General features: G+C 46.2%; 1 protein-coding gene across 6 annotated transcripts in view; it reads right to left on the reverse strand.

Moving 5' to 3' along the window:
- Positions 1–480: 480 nt before the first annotated feature.
- The window catches only part of robo2 (roundabout, axon guidance receptor, homolog 2 (Drosophila)), a 705,158-nt gene continuing 678,011 nt past the window's right edge, over positions 481–27,627 (reverse strand). For 5 of the 6 annotated variants that reach the window (XM_052468006.1, XM_052468002.1, XM_052468004.1 and 2 more), the window contains 8 exons: positions 25,854–26,013; positions 22,057–22,320; positions 20,809–21,026; positions 11,284–11,469; positions 10,642–10,800; positions 8,468–8,740; positions 6,147–6,344; positions 481–4,572 (listed from right to left, as the gene is read on the reverse strand). In XM_052468006.1, coding sequence (XP_052323966.1) covers positions 4,571–4,572; positions 6,147–6,344; positions 8,468–8,740; positions 10,642–10,800; positions 11,284–11,469; positions 20,809–21,026; positions 22,057–22,320; positions 25,854–26,013 — 1,460 coding nt within the window. In that variant the 3' untranslated portion in view covers positions 481–4,570. The remainder of the gene's footprint in view (positions 4,573–6,146; positions 6,345–8,467; positions 8,741–10,641; positions 10,801–11,283; positions 11,470–20,808; positions 21,027–22,056; positions 22,321–25,853; positions 26,014–27,627) is intronic. The other variant, XM_052468005.1, reaches the window with a different exon arrangement.

Raw genomic sequence — 27,627 nt, forward strand, 5'->3', positions numbered from 1 at the left:
TTATTCAAAGCGCGGGTGCCTATCTCATTGAGGGATTTGGCGTTCTGTTTGATGTTGGCACTCTCCAAGAGCAGCAGCATGTCAACTGGTTTGACACAAAAAGCACAGCTGAGTCAGACACCCTCTCAAACACATACAGTACACACAGACACACACACACACACACACACACACACACACACACACACACACACACACACACACACACACACACACACACACACACACACACACACACACACACACACACACACACACACACACACACACACACACACACAGGACAGAAGGAAACAATATCCTCTTTAGAGGAGACTTCAGAGTTTTTGTCTTTCTCTTGGAACAAAATACAGTATGTCCAAAAATCCATACTCAAGATGTCAGCCAATGAAACCATGGTACAGAAACTTTCCAGCCGACTTTGAAAGATACTGATATTGTGTAAAACACCTTGTCAATCAACGGAGCGAAAGACAAGGGTTCACATTTTTCAAAAATATTTTATTTGTTGATAGTGATCCAGGTACAAGGAAAGAAAATAACTTGGATTGATTCTTACAGGACATGGGAATGAGACTTGTAAAAGTTTAATTTCTTGCTCCACTATTTTCCTCTTCTTGGACAAGGACATGCAAGGGAATACAGAAGGTTGTACAGAATGTAGAAATGGCATTGGAGAGATGGCATCACCTTGCCCGACACTGTACAGAAAGACTTCACCCAACAACTTGCTCTTTTTCTCTTTTTTTAATCCTCTTTTTTTGTTGCAAAAAGACGAACACACAGATCCAACAATACTGAGAAAAGGAACTAAAGAGACGGAAAGCCAAAGTACTTTCCAACCTTCCAAAAAACACATCTGTATCTATTGTCTTGTCAATCAAATGAGGAGAATATCGCTGTTTGTGTTTGGAAAAAGTTTGAGTTTCTTTCGTTTTGAGATGAGACGGAGCAGAGTTGTTAACATGCAGGACCCAGTGACTCCATTGTCTCTGACAACTAATGACTCAGCTTTGCAACTTTCTGTGGACCTGGAGAGTCAATCAAGTCCTTATGGCCCAGCTCAGGGATGGGCAATTTCAGTCCTCGGTGGGCCTCATTGATGCTACATTTTTGCCCCAGCTAACTCACCTGACTCCAATAATGAACTAATCATGATCTTCAGTTAAGAATGCAATTAGTTGAATCAGCTGTGTTTGCTAGGGGTGGGGACAATGTGTAACAGCACTCTGGCCCCTGAGGACTGGAGTTGACCATCCCTGGCCTTCTCCGACAGCAAAGCTTACAAAAAAACTAACATTTTATATTCCACAAATCTTTATGCATATTTCACAATATACCTTTTTATTATCATTTTAATAAATACAAAACAACAGCACTGTGATTTAAAAGAAAACCATGATTATTAAAAAGACACAAAAACACATTAGAAGTATCAATATTAATTTGGTATGTTCTGTTCCTGACATCTTGTCTTAAGGTGGATGGACCAGCACTTTAAACGTGGAATTAAAACCACTGGTGAAAAGAAATGAAATAGGACAGCATCGGACATAAACGAGGGATATCTTTCAGCAATGAAACTGGAATGAAATAACCGAGTGGAGATGCATATGAATATATACACACATACATGAACACCGCCAGAATGTACAGTAAAATAACCTGAGACACTCCTTGCACCTCATTTCCAGAACACTGGCCACTAGGTTGATGATATGAAATGACAGTGACATGAACACAACAGTACAACAGCATATCTTGCAAAGCCTTCCGTTTGCTTTCCAACTCTCCTTTTATCAACATTAAGCAGTACAAAAGAAGACAAAATAAACATTTTACCGGTGAAATCCTGAACGTTGATATCGAACACATCGTTAAGCAACCTTTTTGAGTCCATAAAAGGCATACAAAGAAACAGGCTTTAGAAAAATGATAAGAACATTGTTTGAGAAGATACAAATTGAACATGTGAGGCTGAATAGTTCCATGTGGCAGAAGGAAAACGTGTTGTGATAGGCAGAAAGTAGTGCTATATGACGTAGAGACAGAGGCAGTGTGATCTCCGACTGCAGGTGGCTCTTCTCCATTCTGACTGTACCTGCCTTATGCTTCACTATCTAATGCATTCTGGGAATTGGAGTCCCAATAGGGAGTCTAGTTAATGTTCTATTGTGTGCTAATTATAACATAGTACCATACTTCAAGGCAGGGACTGCAGTGCTCCGACTGAAACAGATACACAACAGTTGAGGCAGAAGCAGGCTTATTGTGATGTTTTTCATGGGATGCCATGGATGTGGAGTACATTTTACATTTACATTTGAGTCATTTAGCAGAATTTCTTATCCAGAGCGCCATACAGAAGCAATTAGGGTTAAGTGCCTTGCTCAAGGACACACTGACAGATTTTTCACCTAGTTGGCTTGGGGATTCGATCCAGCAAACGTTCAGTTACTGGACAACGCTCTTAACCGAGTACATTGGCGCCAGGGTAGCCTAGTGGTTAGAGTGGTGGACTTTTAACTGAAAGGCTGCAAGTTCAAATCCCTGAGCTGACAAGGTACAAATCTGTCTTTCTACCCCTGAACAGGCAGTTAACCCACTGTTTATAGGCTGTCATTGAAAATAAGATTTTGTTCTTAACTGACTTGCCTAGTTAAATAAAGGTAAAAAATAAATGAAGTGCTCTAAATTAAGCAAAATAAAGTTAAAATGGATGACAAAAGAAATGTTTGACTCTCATAACAAAGGAGACAAAAGAAGGACCTATCCTAAAGCCTCTTTCCTGGCAATAGAGTGGCTTTAGCATCAATATTACTGTATGTTCTTACTACAACTGGGTTCGACCCAATCCAGAGTTTAACAGTGGGATGATTAAAAGGAAGCAAGTCGTATGTCATTTTTAGATTTAAGCAATAAGGCACCTCGGCGTTTGTGGTATATGACCAATGTACCATGCCTAAGTGCTGTTCGCGGAGTGCCTCAATTCAGCCCATAGCCGTGGTATATTGGCCATATACCACAAACCCCCGAGGTGCCTTATTGCTATTATAAACTGGTTACCAATGTAATTAAAGCAGTAGAAATAAATGTTATGTCATACCTGTGGTATACGGTCTAATATACCACGGCTTTCAGCCAATCAGCATTAAGGGCTCGAAAACACCCAGTTTATAATATAGATTACACCTATTGAACTATGGCTTTGAGGCTCCTCATAGTGTATTCTAAGTGCTACTCTATGGTTTCAGTGACTAGATTCTAGATGTTCACTTTGTCCATATTGCTCGACGCATTATACAAATGATCTTCAGATGAAAACAAAAACTCTAGAATTCAATGAAGATATAATCAAAGAAGATGAGATGAAGATCAAATAAATTGTATTTAAACGCTGGTATGAAGATGAGGGCCCAGCTAGATGTCCATTGTAATGTGGCTATGTTATGTTCTGAAAACAAGACAATGCCTGGACTACCTCACAACTGCCAGCTCTAACAAGTCTATAGCAATCCATTTGTAGGACTATAAGATTGCAATAGAATCAGATGACGTTAACCCAATAATCAACTAATAAACACAATAAAAAAATGTAACCTTTATAGAACAAGGCAAGTCGGTTAAGATCAAATTCTTACTCACAATGACGGCCTAGGAACAGTGGGTTAACTGTTACCTTATCAGCTCAGGGATTCGATCTAGCAACCTTTCAGTTACTGGCCCAATGCGCTAACCATTAACACCTCCTCTCTCGGTCTCTACTCTGCCCCTTCTCTGCCCCCAACCTCAAAGACACAACAACAAGACACATCTGCTTTCTGATTAGCCCCAACTTGGGAATGGGTATCCATTTAGTTGCTGTCCATAAGCAACCTCTTACTCTTTAATATCTCTCTGTACATTAGTATATATTTTCTCATCTTTCTAGAGAAACTCCTCTTCACATGTTCTTCCGGTACTTCCTGTCAGTAGGAGCTATGCTTTTGTGCTTATCACCAAAAATCGCAGTGCAAAAAAACAATAATTAATAATAATAATGATAATAATTAATCAATGATAGGTATTAACAAATGATGGATCGTAAAAACAATTATTTTATGGCACACCAGCCTATCAATTCACGTATAATACAAATGACTAGATATAACCAACAGTATGGAATGAAGAAGCTCAAACTGAAGTAGGCTTGCATAGCAATGCAACAACAAGGTAAATCATCTATTTACAGGAAACAAGATTCACTTTTTTCCCCAAGGACAGTTACTTTGAAAATGTGTAATTATTTTATTAACTTGCTCTTTTCTGACTGAAAAAAAAATGAAGGTGGAAGGTGGGAAATCATTTTCTTGAGGACAACAACATAGTGGGATGTACAGTATGTATGTCTGTGTTTATACATCACATATACAGTTCTGTTATGGTGGTCATCATCGTCATCTTCCTGCTCCTCTCCTCTGATGATACACAAAGAAGGACAAAGTTCATTGCACCAACAGGTGAGGCGTAATTCTGATGAGGACGACGAGGCTTTCTCCAGTTCAGTTCAGATCCTACTGCAGGCAGGTCACTCTGTGAGAGAGACAGAGAGAACAGCAATGTCAAGACATAGCTAAATCTTTTCCAAAATGATATACATTTAGGGTGCGTCATACATTTACTCTTGCTATCTACTCCGATTTCAGAGCACTCTAGTCTGAGTGTGCCAGAGCGCAGGGAGGAGGTCAGAGACCTGGTTGTGTGGTGCCAGGGCAACCATCTCTACCTCAATGTGATAAAAACAAAGGAGATGATTGTGGACAACAGGAAAAGGAGGGTTGAGCATGCCCCCATTCTCAGCGACGGGGCTGTAGTGGAACAGGTGGAGAGCCTGTTGGTGTCCACATCACCAACAAACTATCAGGGTCCAAACACACTAAGACCGTTGTGAAGAGGGCACGACAAAACCTATTCCCCCTCAGGAGACTGAAAAGATTTGGCTTGGGTCCTCAGATCCTCAAAAGGTTCTACAGCTGCAACATCGAGAGCATCCTGACGGGTTGCATCACTGCCTGGTATGGCAACTATTTGGACTCCGACTTCAAGGCACTACAGAGGGTAGTGCGTACAGCCCAGTACATCACTGGGGCCAAGCTTCCTGCCATCCAGGACCTCTATATCAGGTGGTGTCAGAGGAAGGCTCAAACAATTGTCAGACTCCAGCCACCAGGGTAATAGACTGTTCTCTGTTACCGCACGGAAAGCGGTATTGGAGCACCAAGTCGAGTTCCAAAAGGATTCTGAACAGCTTCTACACCCAAGCCATAAGGCTCATGAACAGCTAATCAGACCCTTATTTTATGCTGCTGCTACTCTCTGTTTATAATCTATGCATAGTCACTTTAACTCTCCCAACATGTACATATTACCTCAATTACCTCAAGTAACCGGTGCCCCTGCACATTGACTCTGTACTGGTACCCCCTGTATATAGCCTCACTTGTTGTTTTACTGCTACTGTTAAATTACATGCTAGTTTTATTTTCTATTTTTTACGCAAAAAAAATCTTAACTTTTTAAAGCATTGTTGGGCTTGTAAGTACGTTTTTTTCTGTGCATGTGACAAATAACATTTGATTTGATTTGATTTGAATAACTGCCAAACACTCAACACCTGTTGATTATGACCGGTATCAGTAAACGTTGGCAACATTTTTTAAATTAAAATGTTGCCAGCTGCAGTTACAGTCACCAACGCTCTGGATAATATGAAAACAGCCTAACCAGACCTGCTAGGGGAAGTAAAATGATCAGAGTGAGGTGTTCTCTCATTTGTGTCTGGAAGTAGCTAGCAAAATAGCCAACGTTAGCCAGTTAGCTTGGGTGCTTGACTGCCGTTGTGAGGTCAGAACGCTCGGATCAACCCTACTCCTCAGCCAGAGCATTCAGTGTGCGCTCTGAACACTCAGAGAGCAAAACGCTCTGATTTTACAAACGGACAATCTGACAGTGCTCTGAATTTACCAATGACCAGAGGGCACTTTGAGCATACTCTGGCACTCCCGATTGAATTTACGAACGCATAATCAATATAGTCAATATAGTTGCTTATGACATCAAAATGCCTTCTTGTGATAAGACAGTAGACAAAATGGTGTGATACTTACATAACTCGCCTGAGTACTGTCCCTGTCCGTTGGTCCCCAGGAAGTCATTGTGGTCTGTGGTAGTCCGTTGGTGTGGCCCTCGAGGTCCCTCTCCCGTGCGTGGCCCCGTGGAGCCCTTGGAGGAGGCTGTCCCAGAGGAGCTGTGACCCCCAGGGGAGGGGAACGAGGGTTTATTGTAGGGGGGCAGGCACCCCTCTTCTGGACAAACACACAGAGGGAAACATTCAGATTGTTACTACTAACCCTGACTGCAGTTGAGAGTGTTTTATTTATTTTAAATTATATTAACCTTTATTTTACCAGGAAGGCCAACTAAGAACACATTGTTATTTAAAATGACGGCCTGGCAAGAGGAAAGAGGGCTCCTGTGTGGCAGAGGGCGTGGAAAATGCATATTCTCATTTACAGAAATGAAATGGGGAGGGACAACAAAAGTGATAAACAACATGGCTGTTTGTCGATTCATTTTGGGGGGCTAGGTATGTTTGGGCAGCCGTAGGTGGATTGGCTGGTTGGTGGTGGTTGCAGAAGGAACTATAGTGAGACAGAAAGCCCGTTGGCAGACCTCCCTCCAAATGACACCTGCAGTGAGTTGGTGCCAGTGCGCAGTGTGGGCTCACACATGGGTCCCCCAGCTAATGCCCTTATGAAGAGGGGAAAGGCAACTACAGAGTTGTTAGTGTCTGCTGTGGCACCCCCTGCTGCAGATCAGTATATTGTAGTGTTGACCTGCTGTGGCACCCCCTGCTGCAGATCAGTATATTGTAGTGTTGACCTGCTGTGACACCCCCTGCTGCAGATCAGTATATTGTAGTGTTGACCTGCTGTGGCACCCCCTGCTGCAGATCAGTATATTGTAGTGTTGACCTGCTGTGGCACCCCCTGCTGCAGATCAGTATATTGTAGTGTTGACCTGCTGTGGCACCCCCTGCTGCAGATCAGTATATTGTAGTGTTGACCTGCTGTGGCACCCCCTGCTGCAGATCAGTATATTGTAGTGTTGACCTGCTGTGGCACCCCCTGCTGCAGATCAGTATATTGTAGTGTTGACCTGCTGTAGCACCCCCTGCTGCAGATCAGTATATTGTAGTGTTGACCTGCGGTGGCACCCCCTGCTGCAGATCAGTATATTTTAGCACTGACATGCTTTGGCACCTTCTGTGTATCAGTCAACTTGGAGAGCCTTCTGAACTCTGATGTGTATCAGTCAACTTGGAGAGCCTTCTGAACTCTGATGTGTATCAGTCAACTTGGAGAGCCTTCTGAACTCTGCTGTGTATCAGTCAACTTGGAGAGCCTTATGAACTCTGCTGTGTATCAGTCAACTTGGAGAGCCTTATGAACTCTGCTGTGTATCAGTCAACTTGGAGAGCCTTATGAACTCTGCTGTGTATCAGTCAACTTGGAGAGCCTTCTGAACTCTGATGTGTATGAGTCAACTTGGAGTGCACTTCTTATTGTCTTCTGACGAAGAATCTGATAAATGTGATACCTCTCTGTATCTCCGGGTCTGTCTGTCTGTCTGGCTCTCTGTCTGGCTCTTTGTCTGCCTCTCTGTCTGTTGCTCTGTCTGTCCTGGCACAGACAGGACAGGAACACAGCATGGTGAGGTCTAATGACTCCACACACAGACAGATGGGTGGAGTGGTGGAGTGGCCGCTGTTTGTCTGAGAGGAGAAAGCTGGGGTGATTAGACTGCATCTGTCTGGCTAGAGCCTTCTGCCTGGACTGGGCTGGAGCCGGACACCATTGGCGATGCCTACAGGCTGTGTGTGTGTGTGTGTGTGTGTGTGTGTGTGTGTGTGTGTGTGTGTGTGTGTGTGTGTGTGTGTGTGTGTGTGTGTGTGTGTGTGTGTGTGTGTGTGTGTGTGTGTGTGTGTGTGTGTGTGTGTGTGTGTGTGCGTGCAGGGGGGAGCATTCTGGGAGACAAGTACAAGTGGCAGACAGTGCAATCTGTTCATGGGAGCTCAGTCTCCTCTCAGCAGGAGATTGAACACCAGGGTTTAGTAAAGGCTCTGGTCTGCCAAGGCACCGCGGCCATCAGGACCCTGCTGTCACACAGTTAAGGGCTCTGGATCTCTCTCTGTACAGCAATGGCTGCTGACCTAACCACATATCTACTGGCTCCATACTGTGGTGTGGAATATGAGTTATTGTTCTAAAGTAATGTTCGCTCACATCTAACACACTGCCACAAGTGCAGGATACAAGAAATTGGCATCTGCAAATTAGATAGAACACTATACTAATGTTTGGATCGGGTCGAGTCTTTCAGACAGCGTGCTGGCATTTTCACTTGTTTTTACCCTCCAGTCCAGTACCTGTTTTGTGTCCCCTGCGTGGGTCGTCTCCTCGGTCCATGGATGCTAGTCTGTCCTGGGCCTGGCGGTGCCGCTCCAGAGAGGTGCGTGTCTGTCTGTCCATGCAGCTCTTCATCTCCTCCAGCCCAGACAGGGGCATGGCACCACACATGGGCTGGCGCTCCAGGGACGAGGCCTTCTTCTCGGTTGGGGGGCACACACCGCCTACACTACGGGCTACCTGGATAGGCCCTGGTCCCTGGATGGGCGGGGGGTCAGGGGGAGGAGGTAGGTCTGGGAGGGAGGGGTGATGCGGTTAACTACATGGTAACAGTCTGGTGATATATCAGTAATCAGTCAATCAGTATTAATCAGTAATTGTATTATTGTCCAAGTCCTTATAGATCAGGGCTCTCCAACCCTGTCACTGGAGAGCTATCCTCCTGTAGGCTCCAATCCTGTCACTGGAGAGCTACCCTCCTGTAGGCTCCAACCCTGTCACTGGAGAGCTATCCTCCTGTAGGCTCCAATCCTGTCACTGGAGAGCTATCCTCCTGTAGGCTCCAACCCTGTTCCTGGAGAGCTATCCTCCTGTAGGCTCCAACCCTGTTACTGGAGAGCTATCCTCCTGTAGGCTCCAATCCTGTCACTGGAGAGCTGTCCTGCTGTAGGCTCCAACCCTGTCACTGGAGAGCTATCCTCCTGTAGGCTCCAACCCCAGTTGTAACTATCCTGATTCAGTATTTTAACCAGCTAATTATTCAAATCAGGTGCGCTAGATTGAGGTTGGAGTGAAAACCTACAGGGCAGTATCTCTCCAGGAACAGGGTTGGAGTGAAAACCTACTGAACAGTATCTCTCCAGGAACAGGGTTGGAGTGAAAACCTACTGAACAGTATCTCTCCAGGAACTGGAACAGTATCTCTCCAGGAACAGGGTTGGAGTGAAAACCTACTGAAAACCTAGGAACTGGACAGTATCTCTCCAGGAACAGGGTTGGAGTGAAAACCTACTGGACAGTATCTCTCCAGGAACAGGGTTGGAGTGAAAACCTACTGAACAGTATCTCTCCAGGAACAGGGTTGGAGTGAAAACCTACTGAACAGTATCTCTCCAGGAACAGGGTTGGAGTGAAAACCTACTGAACAGTATCTCTCCAGGAACAGGGTTGGAGTGAAAACCTACTGAACAGTATCTCTCCAGGAACAGGGTTGGAGTGAAAACCTACTGGACAGTATCTCTCCAGGAACAGGGTTGGAGTGAAAACCTACTGAACAGTATCTCTCCAGGAACAGGGTTGGAGTGAAAACCTACTGGAACAGGGTTGGAGTGAGTATCTCTCCAGGAACAGGGTTGGAGTGAAAACCTACTGATCTTGGAGTGAAAACCTACTCTCAGGAACAGGGTTGGAGTGAAAACCTACTGGACAGTATCTCTCCAGGAACAGGGTTGGAGTGAAAACCTACTGAACAGTATCTCTCCAGGAACAGGGTTGGGTTGGAGTGAAAACCTACTGGAACAGTATCTCTCCAGGAACAGGGTTGGTGAAAACCTACTGTATCTCTCCAGAAAGGGTTGGACCTACTGGTATCTCTCCAGGAACAGGGTTGGATCTCTATCTCAGGAACAGGGTTGGAGTGAAAACCTACTGGACAGTATCTCTCCAGGAACAGGGTTGGAGTGAAAACCTACTGGACAGTATCTCTCCAGGAACAGGGTTGGAGTGAAAACCTACTGGACAGTATCTCTCCAGGAACAGGGTTGGAGTGAAAACCTACTGGACAGTATCTCTCCAGGAACAGGGTTGGAGTGAAAACCTACTGGACAGTATCTCTCCAGGAACAGGGTTGGAGTGAAAACCTACTGGACAGTATCTCTCCAGGAACAGGGTTGGAGTGAAAACCTACTGGAAAAGGAACCCTACTGGACAGTATCTCTCCAGGAACAGGGTTGGAGTGAAAACCTACTGGACAGTATCTCTCCAGGAACAGGGTTGGAGTGAAAACCTACTGGACAGTATCTCTCCAGGAACAGGGTTGGAGTGAAAACCTACTGGACAGTATCTCTCCAGGAACAGGGTTGGAGAGCCCTGGTATAGATGATGAGTAATTTGTGTCAGAGGTAAGTCTCCGCTTATACAAAGTTCTGGGAAAGTTCTGGTTAAAGCACCAAGCCGTCCAGGATCCCTCTCTTACCGTCTGCACTGGCGTCTCTCTTGTGGGGCGCGGTGCCCTGTCCCCGGGGCTTGCGGGTCGGCCGGGCAGCCCTCTGGTGGCCCAGGCTGTGTGTGCCCACCATGCTGCCATCTGTAGAGAAGGGACTGCTGGGCCGGGCCCGGTGGGACAGCCCTTTACCTGGAGGAGGAGGGAGAGAAGTGGAGAGAGAGGCCACTGGGTTAGTGGAGGTACTGAGGGGAACATGGAGAGAGGCGGGTTAAAGAGCATGCCTGGGATGAGAATGTTGATTTCCAAGCAGGAAGCTCGCAGGATCCCATGGAAGGTTCAGTTAGTTCATCAGTCACCAGAAATCCTCAAAATCACTCCATTATTTTGACAATGAGAAAGTACAGGCAGTTCACCCAGAAATCTTTCCTCTATCCCAATTTGGTAGGAGTCAGAGTGCAAAGCTGGAGGAAAGTGAGAGTTGAATCAAGGTTTGTATCCTTTGTTCAGCCACATATTGTAGAGCCATGCAGATTTTCCACCAAACAGCAGTAGAGAGGAGAAAATACCAGCCAGCAGATAACAGGAAGTAGAGCAATCACGGCATCTCTTTCTGAGTCATACAGAGGTTCCAGAGAGAACAGGCTGGAGGGGCTCTACTCCTCATATACCAACCTCTCTTGGCCAGGCTGGTGCCCTCCAGGTGGTAGCCTGCCTTGTCAGCGGCTGCCACCAGGGCCTGGGCGAAGCTACACTGGGTGTAGAGGGACCCATCCGAGGAGCTGCCCACACTGGACCTGTGGCTGGAGTAGTGACGGTCATCTTCCTCTGAGGCTGACCCCCAACCGTTAACCATGGACCCTGAGGGACACCACCAGCTAGACCATCAGAGCACTGCACAGGGTGTGTGTGTGTTTGTGTGTTCACAAATCAAGTAAGAGTCTCTTTAATATCCAACCGCATCATTTTTATAGCCTCCAGACCCCAAGCGAGGAAATTCCACAGACGCAAAAGGCCTCGCCATATTGAACATCTGCGCTGTGGCTGTAGGTTTCAATGGATTCATGTGTTGTGGAATCTTGTAATGAGGGTTAATATCAGGTTGTTAGGGCTCCATCTCAGGTTTCTCTGTGCTGCAGGGCCTCAGTGTTGTGGCAGGTCAGTAGTGGTTTACTACACTCATTCTGTTCTGCCCATCATTAAACACACTCTCACACACACGCTCACACAAATGCTCACACACACATGCTCATACACACACACTCACACACATGCCACACATACAGAGGCCTCTTGAGTTTGGCCTGCTTTTGATAAAGAAAAACAACACACCTGTCCAGAGCTGAGGTGACACTCCTGTCCAGAGCTGAGCTCCAGTATTACCTGAGGTGACACACCTGTCCAGAGCTGAGCTCCAGTATTACCTGAGGTGACACTCCTGTCCAGAGCTGAGCTCCAGTATTACCTGAGGTGACACTCCTGTCTAGAGCTGAGCCCCAGTATTACCTGAGGTGACACTGCTGTCCAGAGCTGAGCCCCAGTATTACCTGAGGTGACACTCCTGTCCAGAGCTGAGCTCCAGTATTACCTGAGGTGACACTCCTGTCCAGAGCTGAGCTCCAGTATTACCTGAGGTGACACTCCTGTCCAGAGATGAGCTCCAGTATTACCTGAGGTGACACTCCTGTCCAGAGCTGAGCTCCAGTATTACCTGAGGTGACGCAGATGAAGCAGCTCACTAAACACTGTGTTGAGTCAAACACCTAATGGTGTCGCTGTTATAAACACCTGTCTCTCTTGTCAGGCCTTGTTAATGCACTTCACGATCTGTGGAAAGCCCTGCAGCATTGACTTGTGACATAGTAGGAATACCAAATCCTTAAAGCTCAATTATATCACTAAACCAAGGCAGCAGAAATATGTAGCCTGTTGTATCACCGTCAGGAAGATTTAAAGACAAAAAGGGGAAAATGTCACATGCTGTTACGGCTCTCGTTTGTGGAATGACTGGACCAAGGTGCAGCGTGGTAGGCGTACATCATTCTTTTTATTGATGACACTAAAAGCTAGATAACAACGACAAAAACAAAAGCGCACAGTTCTGTAAGGCAAAATAAACTATACAGAAAACAAGATCCCAGCCTCCCGGGTGGCACAGTGGTTAAGGGCGCTGTATTGCAGCGCCAGCTGTGCCATCAGAGACTCTGGGTTTGCGCCCAGGCTTTGTCGTAACAGGCGGCGCCTAGCGTCATCCGGGTTAGGGAGGGCTTGGCCGGTAGGGATGTCTTTGTCTCATCGCGCACCAGCAACTCCTGTGGCGGGCCGGGCGCAGTGCGCGTTAACCAAGGTTGCCAGGTGCACGGTGTTTCCTCCGACACATTGGTGCGGCTGGTTTCCGGGTTGGATGGCGCTCTGTTAAGAAGCAGTGAGGCTTGGTTGGGTTGTGTATCAGAGGACACATGACTTTCAACCTTTGTCTCTCCCAAGCCGTACGGGAGTTGTAGCGATGAGACAAGATAGTAGCTACTAACAATTGGATACCAAGAAATTGGGGAGAAAAAGCGATAAACAAAACAAACAAAAAATTAAGAAAAGAAAAGAAAACAAGATCCCACAAAACCCAAAAGGGAAATGACAACTTATATATGATCCCCAATCAGAGACAACGATAGACAGCTGCCTCTGATTGGGAAGCAAAAACACAAAGAAAACATAGATTTTCCCACCCGAGTCACACCCTGACCTAACCCAAACATAGAGAATAATAAGGTTCTGACACATGACACATGCAAAATAATCAATATCTAGATTTCGCAGAAATACTGTAAGCTTATGGAAACCCTTGTGTATTGTGAGTGTTTTTCCTATCTGTGTTACTGTTAGTATGTCTAGATCCTTTAAGATACTCCTAAATAAATCCTTTCCAGTACTTGCAATAAAAAGTTTCATCGTGCCAACAAAAATATGCCACTCTGGCAGGCGAGATTACAGTCCGCTTATACGACAGCTTTCTGTCTGCTTGCTTGGCAGACACAATGAAGTGGCACTTACCCAAACACACACACACACACAAAATCCTGTGGTTCGCAGACAAGCACATGAGACAAAAATGAAAAGCAGAGTGCGGATGGTGTGATGAAGAAAATCGGGAAATATGGTAAGGAGCTCAGATGGAGGAGTAAAGGTCATGGGGACAGAGGGATGAGGGCAAAGACGGAGCAGCAGGGATGAGAGGGGTACTGAAAGGGGGGGTCAATAGGAAACAGAGGGGAAGAGGGGAACAGTGTAGAACAGAGGGGATGAGAGGGGTGAAGAGAGGGGGGCTGAGATGGGGGGTTCAGTGTGGAACACTGGAGATGAGAGGGGTGAAGAGAGGGGGGCTGAGATGGGGGTTCAGTGTAGAACAGAGGTGATGAGAGGGGTGAAGAGAGGGGGGCTGAGATGAGGGGTTCAGTGTGGAACAGAGGGGGGGAGAGGGGTGAAGAGAGGGGGCTGAAGAGAGGGGGGCTGAGATGGGGGGTTCAGTGTGGAACAGAGGGGGTGAGAGGGGTGAAGAGAGGGGGGCTGAGATGGGGGGTTCAGTGTGGAACAGAGGGGGTGAGAGGGGTGAAGAGAGGGGGCTGAGATGGGGGTTCAGTGTGGAACAGAGGGGATGAGATTGGTGAAGAGAGGGGGGCTGAGATGGGGGTTCAGTGTGGAACAGAGGGGTGAGATGGGTGAAGAGAGGGGGCTGAGATGGGGGTTCAGTGTGGAACAGAGGGGGTTAGAGGGGTGAAGAGAGGGGGGATGAGATGGGGGTTTCAGTGTGGAACAGAGGGGGTGAGAGGGGTCAGTGGAAACAGAGGGGATGAGAGAGGTGAAGAGAGGGGGGCTGAGATAGGGGCCGTGTGGATCAGCCTCCCATCTCAGAGAGGTACTGAGATGGGAGTCAGTAGGGTGACAGAGGGATGAGAGGGGTGAGGAGAGGGGGTCAGTAGGGAGTAGAGGGGATGAGAGGGGTACTGAGAAGGGGTAAGTGAGAACTGAGGGTGACAGACAAAAGTAAGGCAGGCCCATAGAGGAGCAGGCATACCAGACGTCTGGCCAAGGCAGACCCACAGAGGAGCAGGCATACCAGACGTCTGGCCAAGGCAGGCCCATAGAGGAGCAGGCATACCAGACGTCTGGCCAATGCAGACCCACAGAGGAGCAGGCATACCAGACGTCTGGCCAAGGCAGGCCCATAGAGGAGCAGGCATACCAGACGTCTGGCCAAGGCAGACCCACAGAGGAGCAGGCATACCAGACGTCTGGCCAAGGCAGGCCCATAGAGGAGCAGGCATACCAGACGTCTGGCCAAGGCAGGCCCATAGAGGAGCAGGCATACCAGACGTCTGGCCAAGGCAGGCCCATAGAGGAGCAGGCATACCAGACGTCTGGCCAAGGCAGGCCCATAGAGGAGCAGGCATACCAGACGTCTGGCCAAGGCAGGCCCATAGAGGAGCAGGCATACCAGACGTCTGGCCAAGGCAGGCCCATAGAGGAGCAGGCATACCAGACGTCTGGCCAAGGCAGGCCCATAGAGGAGCAGGCATGCCAGAGGTCTGGCCAAGGCAGGCCCACAGAGGAGTAGGCATGCCAGAGGTCTGGCCAAGGCAGGCACAGAGAGTGACAGGAGAGGATCAACTAAAGCCAACCACACACATGCACCAGCTGTACTGACAGAGTCCCTTTCATACTACACTTCTCACTGGAACATGTTAGTCCAGTACTGTAACTGTCATAAAACTCCATATCTGATTTATGTTTGCCTCTCCAAAGGAAATCAGGAAACTACCTAAAAGTGCTTTTCAATTTCTCGCCCCTGAGCCCCTTCACATCACAATGTTGTGGTTTGTGCAGAACCCAACTTAAACAAGGCCTCAGGGAACTAAAGCTTTCAACTACCAGCTCACTTTAGAACAGTTTTTCTCTCTGAGAAACGATGGCAGCAAATGATTCACAAATGAATGGAACAATTCAATAAACCTGGGAAACCGTGTGGAAACCTTCAAACCTTACACATTCCAATGTTACTGCACTGACTGAAAATACCCAAGACACTAACTACTTTCTGGCCTTTATCTTACCAGGCTATTTTCTCTCAAACTACTTCTCTCTGAGTTTTGATTCTAAGAATAAAAATGTAAAAAGTGAGAGTGCAATTCTTCTGGGTCCAATCCTCCCACAAAGACTAGTGTAGATATTGAAGTAAAATCAGAGCAAGAGACAGCCAAACCAAGGCACTGAGGCTTCCTTCCGAATCCTCTCCTTCAGCTCAGAACCACTGCCTCAGCACATCACATCACAAAGTGAGTTTCCAGCCACACTAACTGCAACTCTCTACTACTCCAGTGTGTCTTTGGGACACTGCTATCCCTGAGACGTCAAGCAAACTTTGGTCTTGTTGTCGTAATGTACTAACAGTAGAATCTAGCTTTCTTTTTGTGGTCTTGAATTCTGAAACAAATCGTGCATAATCAACTTTGCATGAATGCAATTGTATTCTTTTCCATAGGATTCAGCTGAAGGTTCCATGCAATTTTCAAATGACAGGGATTACTAATTACAAATAAATATCTCTCACCTGCTATGCTCCCTGTACAGGCCAGTACATAGGAGCTAGCCACTAGCCAGGGGCAGTAAAGGGGAGCTAGCCACTAGCCAGGGGCAGTAAAGGGGAGCTAGCCTCTAGCCAGGGTCAGTAAACAGGAGCTAGCCTCTAGCCAGGGACAGTAAACAGGATCTAGCCTCTAGCCAGGGGCAGTAAAGGGGAGCTAGCCACTAGCCAGGGGCAGTAAAGGGGAGCTAGCCACTAGCCAGGGGCAGTAAAGGGGAGCTAGCCACTAGCCAGGGGCAGTAAAGGGGAGCTAGCCACTAGCCAGGGACAGTAAACGGGAGCTTGCCTCTAGCCAGGGACAGTAAACAGGAGCTAGCCTCTAGCCAGGGACAGTAAAGGGGAGCTAGCCTCTAGCCAGGGACAGTAAACAGGAGCTAGCCTCTAGCCATGGGCATTAAAATGGAGCTAAAGTAGCCACTAGCCAGGGAAAGTAATGGGAGCTAGCCACTAGCAGTAAACAGCAGCTACAGTAGCCACTAGCCAGGGAAAGTAATGGGAGCTAGCCACTAGCAGTAAACAGCAGCTACAGTAGCAACTAGCCAGGGAAAGTAATGGGAGCTAGCCACTAGCAGTAAACAGCAGCTACAGTAGCCACTAGCCAGAGGCAGTAAACGGGAGCTAGCCACCAGCAAGGGACAGTCAATGGGAGCTAGTCACTAGCCAGGGGCATTAAAGGGGAGCTAAAGTAGCCACTAGCCAGGGACAGTAATGGGAGCTAGCCACTAGCAGTAAACAGCAGCTACAGTGGCCACTAGTCAGGGACAGTAATGGGGGCTAGCCACTAGTAGTAAACAGCAGCTACAGTGGCCACTAGCCAGGGACAGTAATGGGAGCTAGCCACTAGCATTAAACAGCAGCTACAGTAGCCACTAGCCAGAGGCAGTAAACGGGAGCTAGCCACCAGCAAGGGACAGTAAATGGGAGCTAGTCAATAGCCAGGGGCATTAAAAGGGAGCTACAATATTCACTAGCCAGGGACAGTAAAAGGAGCTACAGTATTCACTAGCCAGGGGGCAGTAAAAGGTGCTGCAGTATTCACTAGCCAGGGGGCAGTAAAAGGAGCTACAGTATTCACTAGCCAGGGGGCAGTAAAAGGAGCTGCAGTATTCACTAGCCAGGGGGCAGTAAAAGGAGCTGCAGTATTCACTAGCCAGGGGGCATTAAAAGGAGCTGCAGTATTCACTAGCCAGGGGCAGTAAAAGGAGCTACAGTATTCACTAGCCAGGGGCAGTAAAAGGAGCTACAGTATTCACTAGCCAGGGGGCATTAAAAGGAGCTGCAGTATTCACTAGCCAGGAGCAGTAAAAGGAACTACAGTATTCACTAGCCAGGGGCAGTAAAAGGAACTACAGTATTCACTCGCCAGGGGCAGTAAAAGGAGCTGCAGTATTCACTAGCCAGGGGCAGTAAAAGGAGCTACAGTATTCACTAGCCAGGGGCAGTAAAAGGAGCTACAGTATTCACTAGCCAGGGGCAGTAAAAGGAGCTACAGTATTCACTAGAGAATAATCACTGAGGATGTTATCTGAGATCACTGAGGATGTTATACTGCAGCATTAGTAACCCTGGGATAAAGTACCTCTGTGTTTTCATATCAGCCTAGCCATGGGCATTTAATACAGCTGCAGGTGGATTCATTTTTGTCTTTAGAAAAATATGCTGTATTACAGTGTGCATGACATATTATTAAAACAATAACAAATCTATAATGTTGGGCTCTACAGAATGCTGCTCCTGCACTCCTCTTTCCACAGCCTCAAAATGGTGGCCACGATAAATCCCCCCTTCCTCCTCCTTACTCTCTCTGCCCTTCCCACTAACTCTGGAGCTGGGACCGTGTCTGTGCTGTCAAACGGTGGGGAGCAGGGAGAGACTTGTGGAGAGATAAGAAGAAATAGTGGTGTCTTCAGAGTAATACAGTGCAGGAGAGATGCAGCAGATTAGGGCCCAGTCGCAGCTTTATATTCCTCTAAATATATCAACAGCAGCATGTGTCACAGCCGCCACAGCCCCTGTTCCATCATCCCACAGAAAAACGAGACTCTGGGGCTACAGTCGACAGACCAGCCAAGCAGCCGTGTCAACCCTTTCTCCCTCTTTTCATGCCCCTTTTTATAGATACACTCTATATCTCTCTCTGTCTCTCTCTAGATATCTCTTCCTCCCTCTCTTTGTCTCTCTCTCTGTCTCTCTCTAGATATATCTCTTCCTCCCCTCTCTCTCTCTCTCTCTCTCTCTCTCTAGATATATCTCTTCCTCCCCTCTCTCTGTCTCTCTCTAGATATATCTCTTCCTCCCTCTCTCTTTGTCTCTCTATGTCTCTCTCTAGATACATCTCTTCCTCCCCTTTATCTCTCTCTCTCTCTGTCTCTCTCTCGATATGTCCCTTCCTCCCTCTCTCTGTCTCTCTCTAGATAAATATCTTCCTCCCTCTCTCTTTGTCTCTCTCTCTCTCTAGATATATATCTTCCTCCCCGCTCTCTGTCTCTCTAGATACATCTCTTCCTCCCCTCTCTCTGTCTCTCTCTCTCTCTCTAGATATATATCTTCCTCCCTCGCTCTGTCTCTCTCTAGAAACATCTCTTCCTCCCCTCTCTCTGTCTCTCTCTTTGTCTCTCTCTAGATATATCTCTTCCTCCCCTCTCTCTGTCTCTCTCTCTGTCTCTCTCCAGACACATCTCTTCCTCCCTCTCTCTGACTCTCTAGATATGTCTCTTCCTCCCTCTGTCTTTGTCTCTCTCTAGATATATCTCTTCCCCCCCTCTCTCTCTGTCTCTCTCTAGATACATCTCTTCCTCCCCTCTCTGTCTCTCTCTCTGTCTCTCTCTAGATATATCTCTTCCTCCCTCTCTCTGTCTCTCTCTAGATATGTCTCTTCCTCTCTCTCTTTGTCTCTCTCTAGATGTCTCTTCCTCCCTCTCTCTCTGTCTCTCTCTAGATGTCTCTTCCTCCCTCTCTCTGTCTCTCTCTAGATGTCTCTTCCTCCCTCTCGCGGTCTCTCTCTAGATATGTCTCTTCCTCCCTCTCTCTTTGTCTCTCTATAGATATACTGTTTCCCTTTTTCTCTTCTATTCTTCGTTCTATCCCTCCCAACTAAAAAAACACAGAACTGTTGCTTCATCCTGTCTATAGTATCAGCCATGTCCAGTGTAGAGGACTTGTATGTCCTGTTCAGTCGGTATGAGAGACGCAGTAGGATGCAGCCGTGCTGTTTCTGCTTCTCCAATGTCATGCCCTTCACATGTCTCTCTCTCCGACAGACAGACGGCTGTAAAAGCTTTCAGTGAGTTGTAAAAATTGAAATGGTGCCTCCAGTCTGGAATGGAATATTCCGTACGTGAAATGTATTCTAAATCTCTTATGGACATGGCACTCGCTGACGCTTTGTGTGAGCTAATCTCTGTCTGTCTGTCTTTCTGTCTGTCTGTCTGTCTGTCTGTCTGTCTCTGTCTGTCTGTCTGTCTCTGTCTGTCTGTCTGTCTGTCTGTCTGTCTGTCTGTCTGTCTGTCCCTCTCTTTCTCTCTCCCTCTCTCTCTAAAATGAATGAACTTTCTTGTCTCTTTTTGGGTATGATAATTATAATACCACAGTCTGCCAAAACCAGTTAAACAAACTGGACTTAATGTACATTCAATACATTCATCAGATGAGGTGCAAATTACCACACTATAGAGACACATATCTATGTCATAAACAGTACATATACATGACATCATTATGAATCAATAGTCAAAATGCAGTCTGTAACTGTAGGCAAACATAATTGTAAGACGTATTTATTATACTGAACAAAAATATAAACGCAACATGGAACAATTTCAATGATTTACTGATTTACAGTTCATATAGGAAATCAGCCAATTGAAATAAATGAATCTATGGACTTCACATGACTAGGCAGGTTCACAGGCCGTTGGAAGTACTGACTAATTGGAGGTGGCTCTGGCAACAGCTCTGGTGGACATTCCTGCAGTCAGCATGCCAGTTGCACACTCCCTAAAAACTTGAGGCATCTGTGGTATTATGTTGTGTTGTGCAATTCTATCACTTTTTAACCTCGTTTCCATTATCTCCAGCGCAATACAAGTGTCAACATTTGTGAAAACAATGCATTTTTAAGTTTTGTAGAAAAACATATGAAGTTAGTGTTGAAGTTTTACCCGATGCCATCAAAGTCAAATATTTTAAAAACATTGCTTTTCAAACACTATGAGATTTGCAGTTACGTGGGGAGCAAAAAAACACCCTACCTTGGGCTAGCAGGTCAGAGAGATTGTTTTCACATAGAAGGTGGCAGAACTGCCCTTTACATTTGATATGGTACCTGATAAGAGGTCTGTGATCTTTTTAAATGACTGTGGAATGACAACTGAACATGCTTTTGTATTTAACATCTTTTTGTTTTGGAGAGCGATTTACTTCTTTGTAATATCCAAACCATTCCTCCGAGAGTGGCAGGAAACTGCATAAAATCAGGCAGATTTGAATCCTAATGAAGCGGGGAAGAAGTTCCAATACCTTCTGTTCTGTCCACATGTCATTGTATCGGTGCAGTATCTCACCTGTTACGGAGCTGTCTAGGTTGTCCATGCTGGACCCTGGCGTCTGCTCAATACCATAGAGAGGCCTGGACATCTCATAGCTGTCATCCTCCTCCTCTTCCTCATCCTCGTCAGGGATATCAGTGTCCAGGTCAGACACCAGGGTGCTGGACACGTACCCCACTGGAGGGGCGGGGGCCTGGGGAGGGAGGGGGGGGAGGGAGCCACCCTGCATGAGCCTGTCAGAGAGTCAGAGTAATATGAGTTATCATCATGCTACAGGTACAAATAAAAACACAGACACAGGAGAGGATGGGCTGCTGGTGGGGGGCCAGCAAGAGCAGGGAAGAGAACAGATGTCAAAAGACATCAAGAAAGACAAAGCTGGTGAATGAAAGACAGGAGGACATAAAGAAGGAATCCGAGATAGACGAAAGGAACTGTCAAGCTAAATTTAGAAATTCTTTCAGATTCTGCCGCTTTGAATGAATTGGGACAATTCCACTAATTCTACGTCTCTCCTCCTTCCATGCCAACACAATGACCCTGTAATTGCAGTTGAAGAGGGTACAATGGGCCCGCTCTCTAGACCTGTCGACACGAGGCTGTCACCCCTCAAGCAGCCTGCTCCGCTCCACGCCCGCCTCACGTCGCTGACAGCCACGTTTGTTTAAGGAGCGGCGTAGTGTCTTTGAGACTGTCTGCGGTGAGATGGATTCTGATTCTGATGTAATTACTGGCTCTGCCCTGTTGTCAAAAGATGCTCTCAAACCCAATGCAGTCATTACCGGCTAACACCACAGCTCCTTCCTGACAAGTCTTCCCTTTTCCCTCTACTTTAATGAATGGATGCCAGTCTCTCCCTCTTTCCCTCCCTTCCTCCTTCGTTCTCTCCCTCTCTTCATCCTTTGTTCTATCCCTCTCTTCTAACAGGATGAAACACGGCCTTCATCTGCCGTGCGTGACCACCACAACAAGGGCATGTGTAGCAGCATGCGTGTGGGATGCAGCCTAAACAAGTCAGAAGGGACAGTCATGTAAGTGGCAACACTGGCCCATTCAAATGACATGATTCATGAGCGTTTCTGTTCTGCACAACGCTGTCACTGTGCAGCTAAAATAACACCTCAATAAAACATTGAAGTGAGAAATAAATAGATCATGAAAGAAAAACACATTCAGCACAATATCCATAGTAGCCGTTCTCATATCACCCCATTTGAACCTTGTACTGCTTCTGTAGTATTCCGCTCCAGTGGGAGTACGTACCATGTCTGTTTGGCCATGTCCAGTTGGTAGGCACGGGTGATCTCGTCTAGGTGGGCCTGGAGCATGGGCTGCAGCTCCTCCCGGGGAGAGGGGGTGAGGGTGGCCGTGGACTGCTGACCGAAGGACACCGCTGCTGGAGACGAGGCCACTCCACGCATGGGTGGGGTGGGGACCCTCTCTTCCTCCTCCTCTAGCTCATCCTCCATTCCCTGGTGGAGGTAGGTCTGCACAGGCATGGGAGGACCCCAGCCATCACTCTCATACCTGGGGTGGCCACAGGGGAGGGAGGGAGGGAGAGAGGGGGAGGGAGAGAGAGAGAGAGAGAGAGAGAGAGAGAGAGAGAGAGAGAGAGAGAGAGAGAGAGAGAGAGAGAGAGAGAGAGAGAGAGAGAGAGAGAGAGAGAGAGAGAGAGAGAGAGAGAGAGAGAGAGAGAGAGAGAGAGAGAGAGAGAGAGAGAGAGAGAGAGAGAGAGAGAGAGAGAGAGAGAGAGAGAGAGAGAGAGAGAGAGAGAGAGAGAGAGAGAGAGAGAGAGAGAGAGAGAGAGAAGGGGTAAGATAACACTAGTCTGAAGAGACTAGACTGTCTTTATTTTGGTAATGTACCAGACTGGTGTGACCTTGACAAACGTTCTAAAGGACTTCAGACTAGTGTGACCTTGTCAAACATTCTAAAGGACATCAGACTAGTGTGACCTTGTCAAACATTCTAAAGGACTTCAGACTAGTGTGCCCTTGTCAAACATTCTAAAGGACATCAGACTAGTGTGACCTTGTGAAACGTTCTAAAGGACTTCAGACTAGTGTGACCTTGTCAAACATTCTAAAGGACTTCAGACTAGTGTGACCTTGTCAAACATTCTAAAGGACTTCAGACTAGTGTGACCTTGACTCAAACAAAGGACTTCAGACTAAACCTTGTGAAACGTTCTAAAGGACTTCAGACTAGTGTGACCTTGTCAAACATTCTAAAGGACTTCAGACTAGTGTGACCTTGTGAAACGTTCTAAAGGACTTCAGACTAGTGTGACCTTGTCAAACATTCTAAAGGACATCAGACTAGTGTGACCTTGTGAAACGTTCTAAAGGACTTCAGACTAGTGTGACCTTGTCAAACATTCTAAAGGACATCAGACTAGTGTGACCTTGTGAAACGTTCTAAAGGACTTCAGACTAGTGTGACCTTGTCAAACATTCTAAAGGACATCAGACTAGTGTGACCTTGTGAAACGTTCTAAAGGACTTCAGACTAGTGTGACCTTGTCAAACATTCTAAAGGACTTCAGACTAGTGTGACCTTGTCAAACGTTCTAAAGGACTTCAGACTAAACATGTGACCTTGTCAAACATTCTAAACATTCTAAAGACTTCAGACTAGTGTGACCTTGTCAAACATTCTAAAGGACTTCAGACTAGTGACTTCAAACGTTCTAAAGGACTTCAGACTAGTGACCTTGTCAAACATTCTAAAGGACTTCAGACTAGTGTGACCTTGTCAAACATTCTAAAGGACTTCAGACTAGTGTGACCTTGTCAAACATTCTAAAGGACTTCAGACTAGTGTGACCTTGTCAAACATTCTAAAGGACTTCAGACTAGTGACCTTGTCAAACATTCTAAAGGACTTCAGACTAGTGTGACCTTGTCAAACATTCTAAAGGACTTCAGACTAGTGTGACCTTGTCAAACATTCTAAAGGACTTCAGACTAGTGTGACCTTGTCAAACATTCTAAAGGACTTCAGACTAGTGTGACCTTGTCAAACATTCTAAAGGACTTCAGACTAGTGTGACCTTGTCAAACATTCTAAAGGACTTCAGACTAGTGTGACCTTGTCAAACATTCTAAAGGACTTCAGACTAGTGTGACCAAACATTCTAAAGGACTTCAGAACAAACATTCTAAAGGACTTCAGACTAGTGTGACCAAACATTCTAAAGGACTTCAGACTAGTGTGACCTTGTCAAACATTCTAAAGGACTTCAGACTAGTGTGACCTTGTCAAACATTCTAAAGGACTTCAGACTAGTGTGACCTTGTCAAACATTCTAAAGGACTTCAGACTAGTGTGACCTTGTCAAACATTCTAAAGGACTTCAGACTAGTGTGACCTTGTCAAACATTCTAAAGGACTTCAGACTAGTGTGACCTTGTCAAACATTCTAAAGGACTTCAGACTAGTGTGACCTTGTCAAACATTCTAAAGGACTTCAGACTAGTGTGACCTTGTCAAACATTCTAAAGGACTTCAGACTAGTGTGACCTTGTCAAACATTCTAAAGGACTTCAGACTAGTGTGACCTTGTCAAACATTAAAGGACTAAAGGACTTCAGACTAGTGTGACTTTGTCAAACATTCTAAAGGACTTCAGACTAGTGTGACCTTGTCAAACATTCTAAAGGACTTCAGACTAGTGTGACCTTGTCAAACATTCTAAAGGACTTCAGACTAGTGTGACCTTGTCAAACATTCTAAAGGACTTCAGACTAGTGTGACTTTGTCAAACATTCTAAAGGACTTCAGACTAGTGTGACCTTGTCAAACATTCTAAAGGACTTCAGACTAGTGTGACCTTGTCAAACATTCTAAAGGACTTCAGACTAGTGTGACCTTGTCAAATGTTCGAAAGGACTTCAAACTACTGTGACTTTGTCAAACTTTATAAAGTACTTTGTACATACGAGTAGGAGGGAGTGAGGTTTTAATTTCCCATAACGGTGCTTATACATGCTGAAATAACACTAGTCGTAAAGAAAATGTTCATTAAAGGAATTTGTCAGTGCACACTCCATAGGACATAACTGTTTCAATCTGTGGTCATTAAGAGGCTCAGATTTACAGTGCAGAGGACTCCTCATTTGCCAGATAGCCTATTAAACCAGATGAGTGTCCCAGACTGAAGATGAAGGTTAGAGGACAGCATACCTCAACTTGGGAGACACACAGTTAAATGAGATACTATGTGTGAGTGAATCTATTTTGGGATACAACTAACATTTTTAGCTTACACCTCCCCTGACTAAAGGCAGACGTTACATGAAGGAACGCCTGGCAGGCTACTAACAATAACAGTTGCGTGAGGGTCATTTGGTGGGAAAAGAGCAGAGAGAGGCTAGGCAACGTGGAAAAGAGAAAATAATTTATGAGTAAAACGCTTCCCTCATACTCAGTTAGTGGAGAGAGCTCACTGTGGAATCTCTCTCTTTTTGTCTCTGTTTTGGATCTTTCCCTCTCTCCCAGCTTGAAACAACGTAGTCCTGACATTCTTTCCCTCAGAAAGAGAATCAGCAGAATAGATGGATTTGTCAATCCCGCTTGCCGCAGGAGACTGCAATGGTGAAACAATGCACTCATGAAGTTTCTCCCTCAGATAAAAATATGGGATGAGCAGATAGATTGATGTGAAACCATCTCTGTCCATCCTGCGTGCCTGGGGAGACAGTAACATACAGATCCCTCTACTTCTTTACAGATGTACTGGTGTAATTAGCCACAGAGAGGAACAGCTAGCCAGGAGCACAACAATGTCCTATAATAACACACAGCAGTTGGTTGGGTTCTACTTGAACTCAACAGTCTACTGTATATACATGTAAAAGCTAATGTTTTCCCCTGATCCCCTATTAGGGGTAACTGTCTCACTTTCGGCAAAGCCTGAATGAAGGATCAGACAATGGTAGATACATATAATTGTTCTAATTAGTGTGGTAGAATCCAGTTGGACTGTATGGGCAGATTGTGGACTGTTCTGCATCTCCATGGAAGTATAGAGTGTATGTTATGGTGGATGTGGCTCATACCCTCCTCCTTCATAGTGCTCGTTGGGGTAGTGGTCCATCTCGGTGCCAGGGAGAGGGTGTACAGGTGGAGGGGGCAGGGGTACATTGGCCCAGCTGGAGCCGTTAGCCTTGGTGGGTTTGGCGCCAACCTTGGCCTTCTTCTTCTTACCCCCCTTACCACCTATGGACAGCAGAGATGGAGCGAGTTAGAGAGATTTACTCAGACTACATGAAGAATTCAATTACTAGAAAAATCTATAAAACCATATAACATGGGTGGCTATGTGAAGTATTCACTGTCAGTCTAACAAACAGATGTTGCCAACAGAAATCGATTGAACATATAAAGCTGAACATTCCTTCATTTCGAAACAGGTCATTTCAAAAAGGTCATCTCCTTCTAAAAGTCACCCACATTCTCAAACAAACAGATTTAATGAGCCATGCCTGTCATCAGCCTCACATAGAAGAAGCTCAAGGCCAAGTAATGAAAGTGTGCTTCCATTGATTGATTTGCTGAAAGCCCTCAAATCTCCATAGAAACAGGGAGAGAGCAGCAGTAAAGAAGCCGAGGGTAGACCCCGGTCCTCCAGCCATCCCTTAGTGTCCCCATTTCACTAGAGGTGTGGGTCCACAATGAAATCTCTCACTTCAGAACATCATCATAATGAATGGGTCCGTGGCGTCTGTGTGGCCATAATGGAATTCACTGAGAGTCTATTACACTGTCATTGATTTGATTACGCAAGAGAGAGAGAGAAAGGGAGAGCTCCCCTTCCCCATACATTTCCCCTCACACCCCTCTGAGACTAGATTCTCCTCTGCTCTGCCCCATCCATCTTTATAAATCTGCCAGCCAGGCCTACGTCTAGATTAGGGTTTAAATTATTTGGTGACAGTGAGGATAGGGTGGGGGGGGCTGTCTTTATCTCAGGTGATATTTGACATCTAAAGCCCACTGTTATCTTTCTCAGTTGTCCCCAGTGTGGTCTGCAGGCCTCAGATCACTTGTCCTCGACAGGAAAAGGCTGCAGGCTCTGTGTTTTCCCTATATAGAGGACATACGAGCATGAGTCCCCTATTTACAGGACATATGATCACAAGTCCCCAATATAGAGGACATATGAGCATGAGTCCCCAATATAGAGCACATATGAGTACAGGTCCCCAATATAAAGGACATATGAGCACAAGTCTCATAGGGTAAGTAAGGGTAAGTAATCCTTCTCACCCCCCCTCTCCCCCCTTCTCCCCCAACAAGATTTAGATGCAAGTGGCTGTTCCACTGGTTGTCATAAGGTGTATGCACCAATGTGTAAGTCGCTCTGGATAAGAGCGTCTGCTAAATGACTTAAATGTAATGTAAATGTAAGTCCCCAATATAGAAGACATATGAGTATGAGTCCCCTAAACAGAGGACATATGAGCAGGAGTACCCTACATAGAGGAAATATGAGCATGAGTCCCCAATATAGAGGACATATGAGCACAAGTCCCCAATATAGAGGACATATGAGCATGAGTCCCATAAACAGAGGACATATGAGCACAAGTCCCCTACATAGAGGAAATATGAGCATGAGTCCCCAATATAGAGGACATATGAGCATGAGTCCCCTATATAGAGGACACATGAGTCCCCAATATAGAGGACACATGAGCATGAGTCCCCTATATAGAGGACATATGAGCAGGAGTCCCCAATATAGAGAACATATGTGCAGGAGTCCCCAATATAGAGGACACATGAGCACGAGTCTCCTATATAGAGGAAATATGAGCAGGAGTCCCCAAT

Source organism: Oncorhynchus keta, chromosome 18 (assembly GCF_023373465.1).
Source record: "Oncorhynchus keta strain PuntledgeMale-10-30-2019 chromosome 18, Oket_V2, whole genome shotgun sequence".
Lineage (NCBI taxonomy): Eukaryota > Metazoa > Chordata > Actinopteri > Salmoniformes > Salmonidae > Oncorhynchus > Oncorhynchus keta.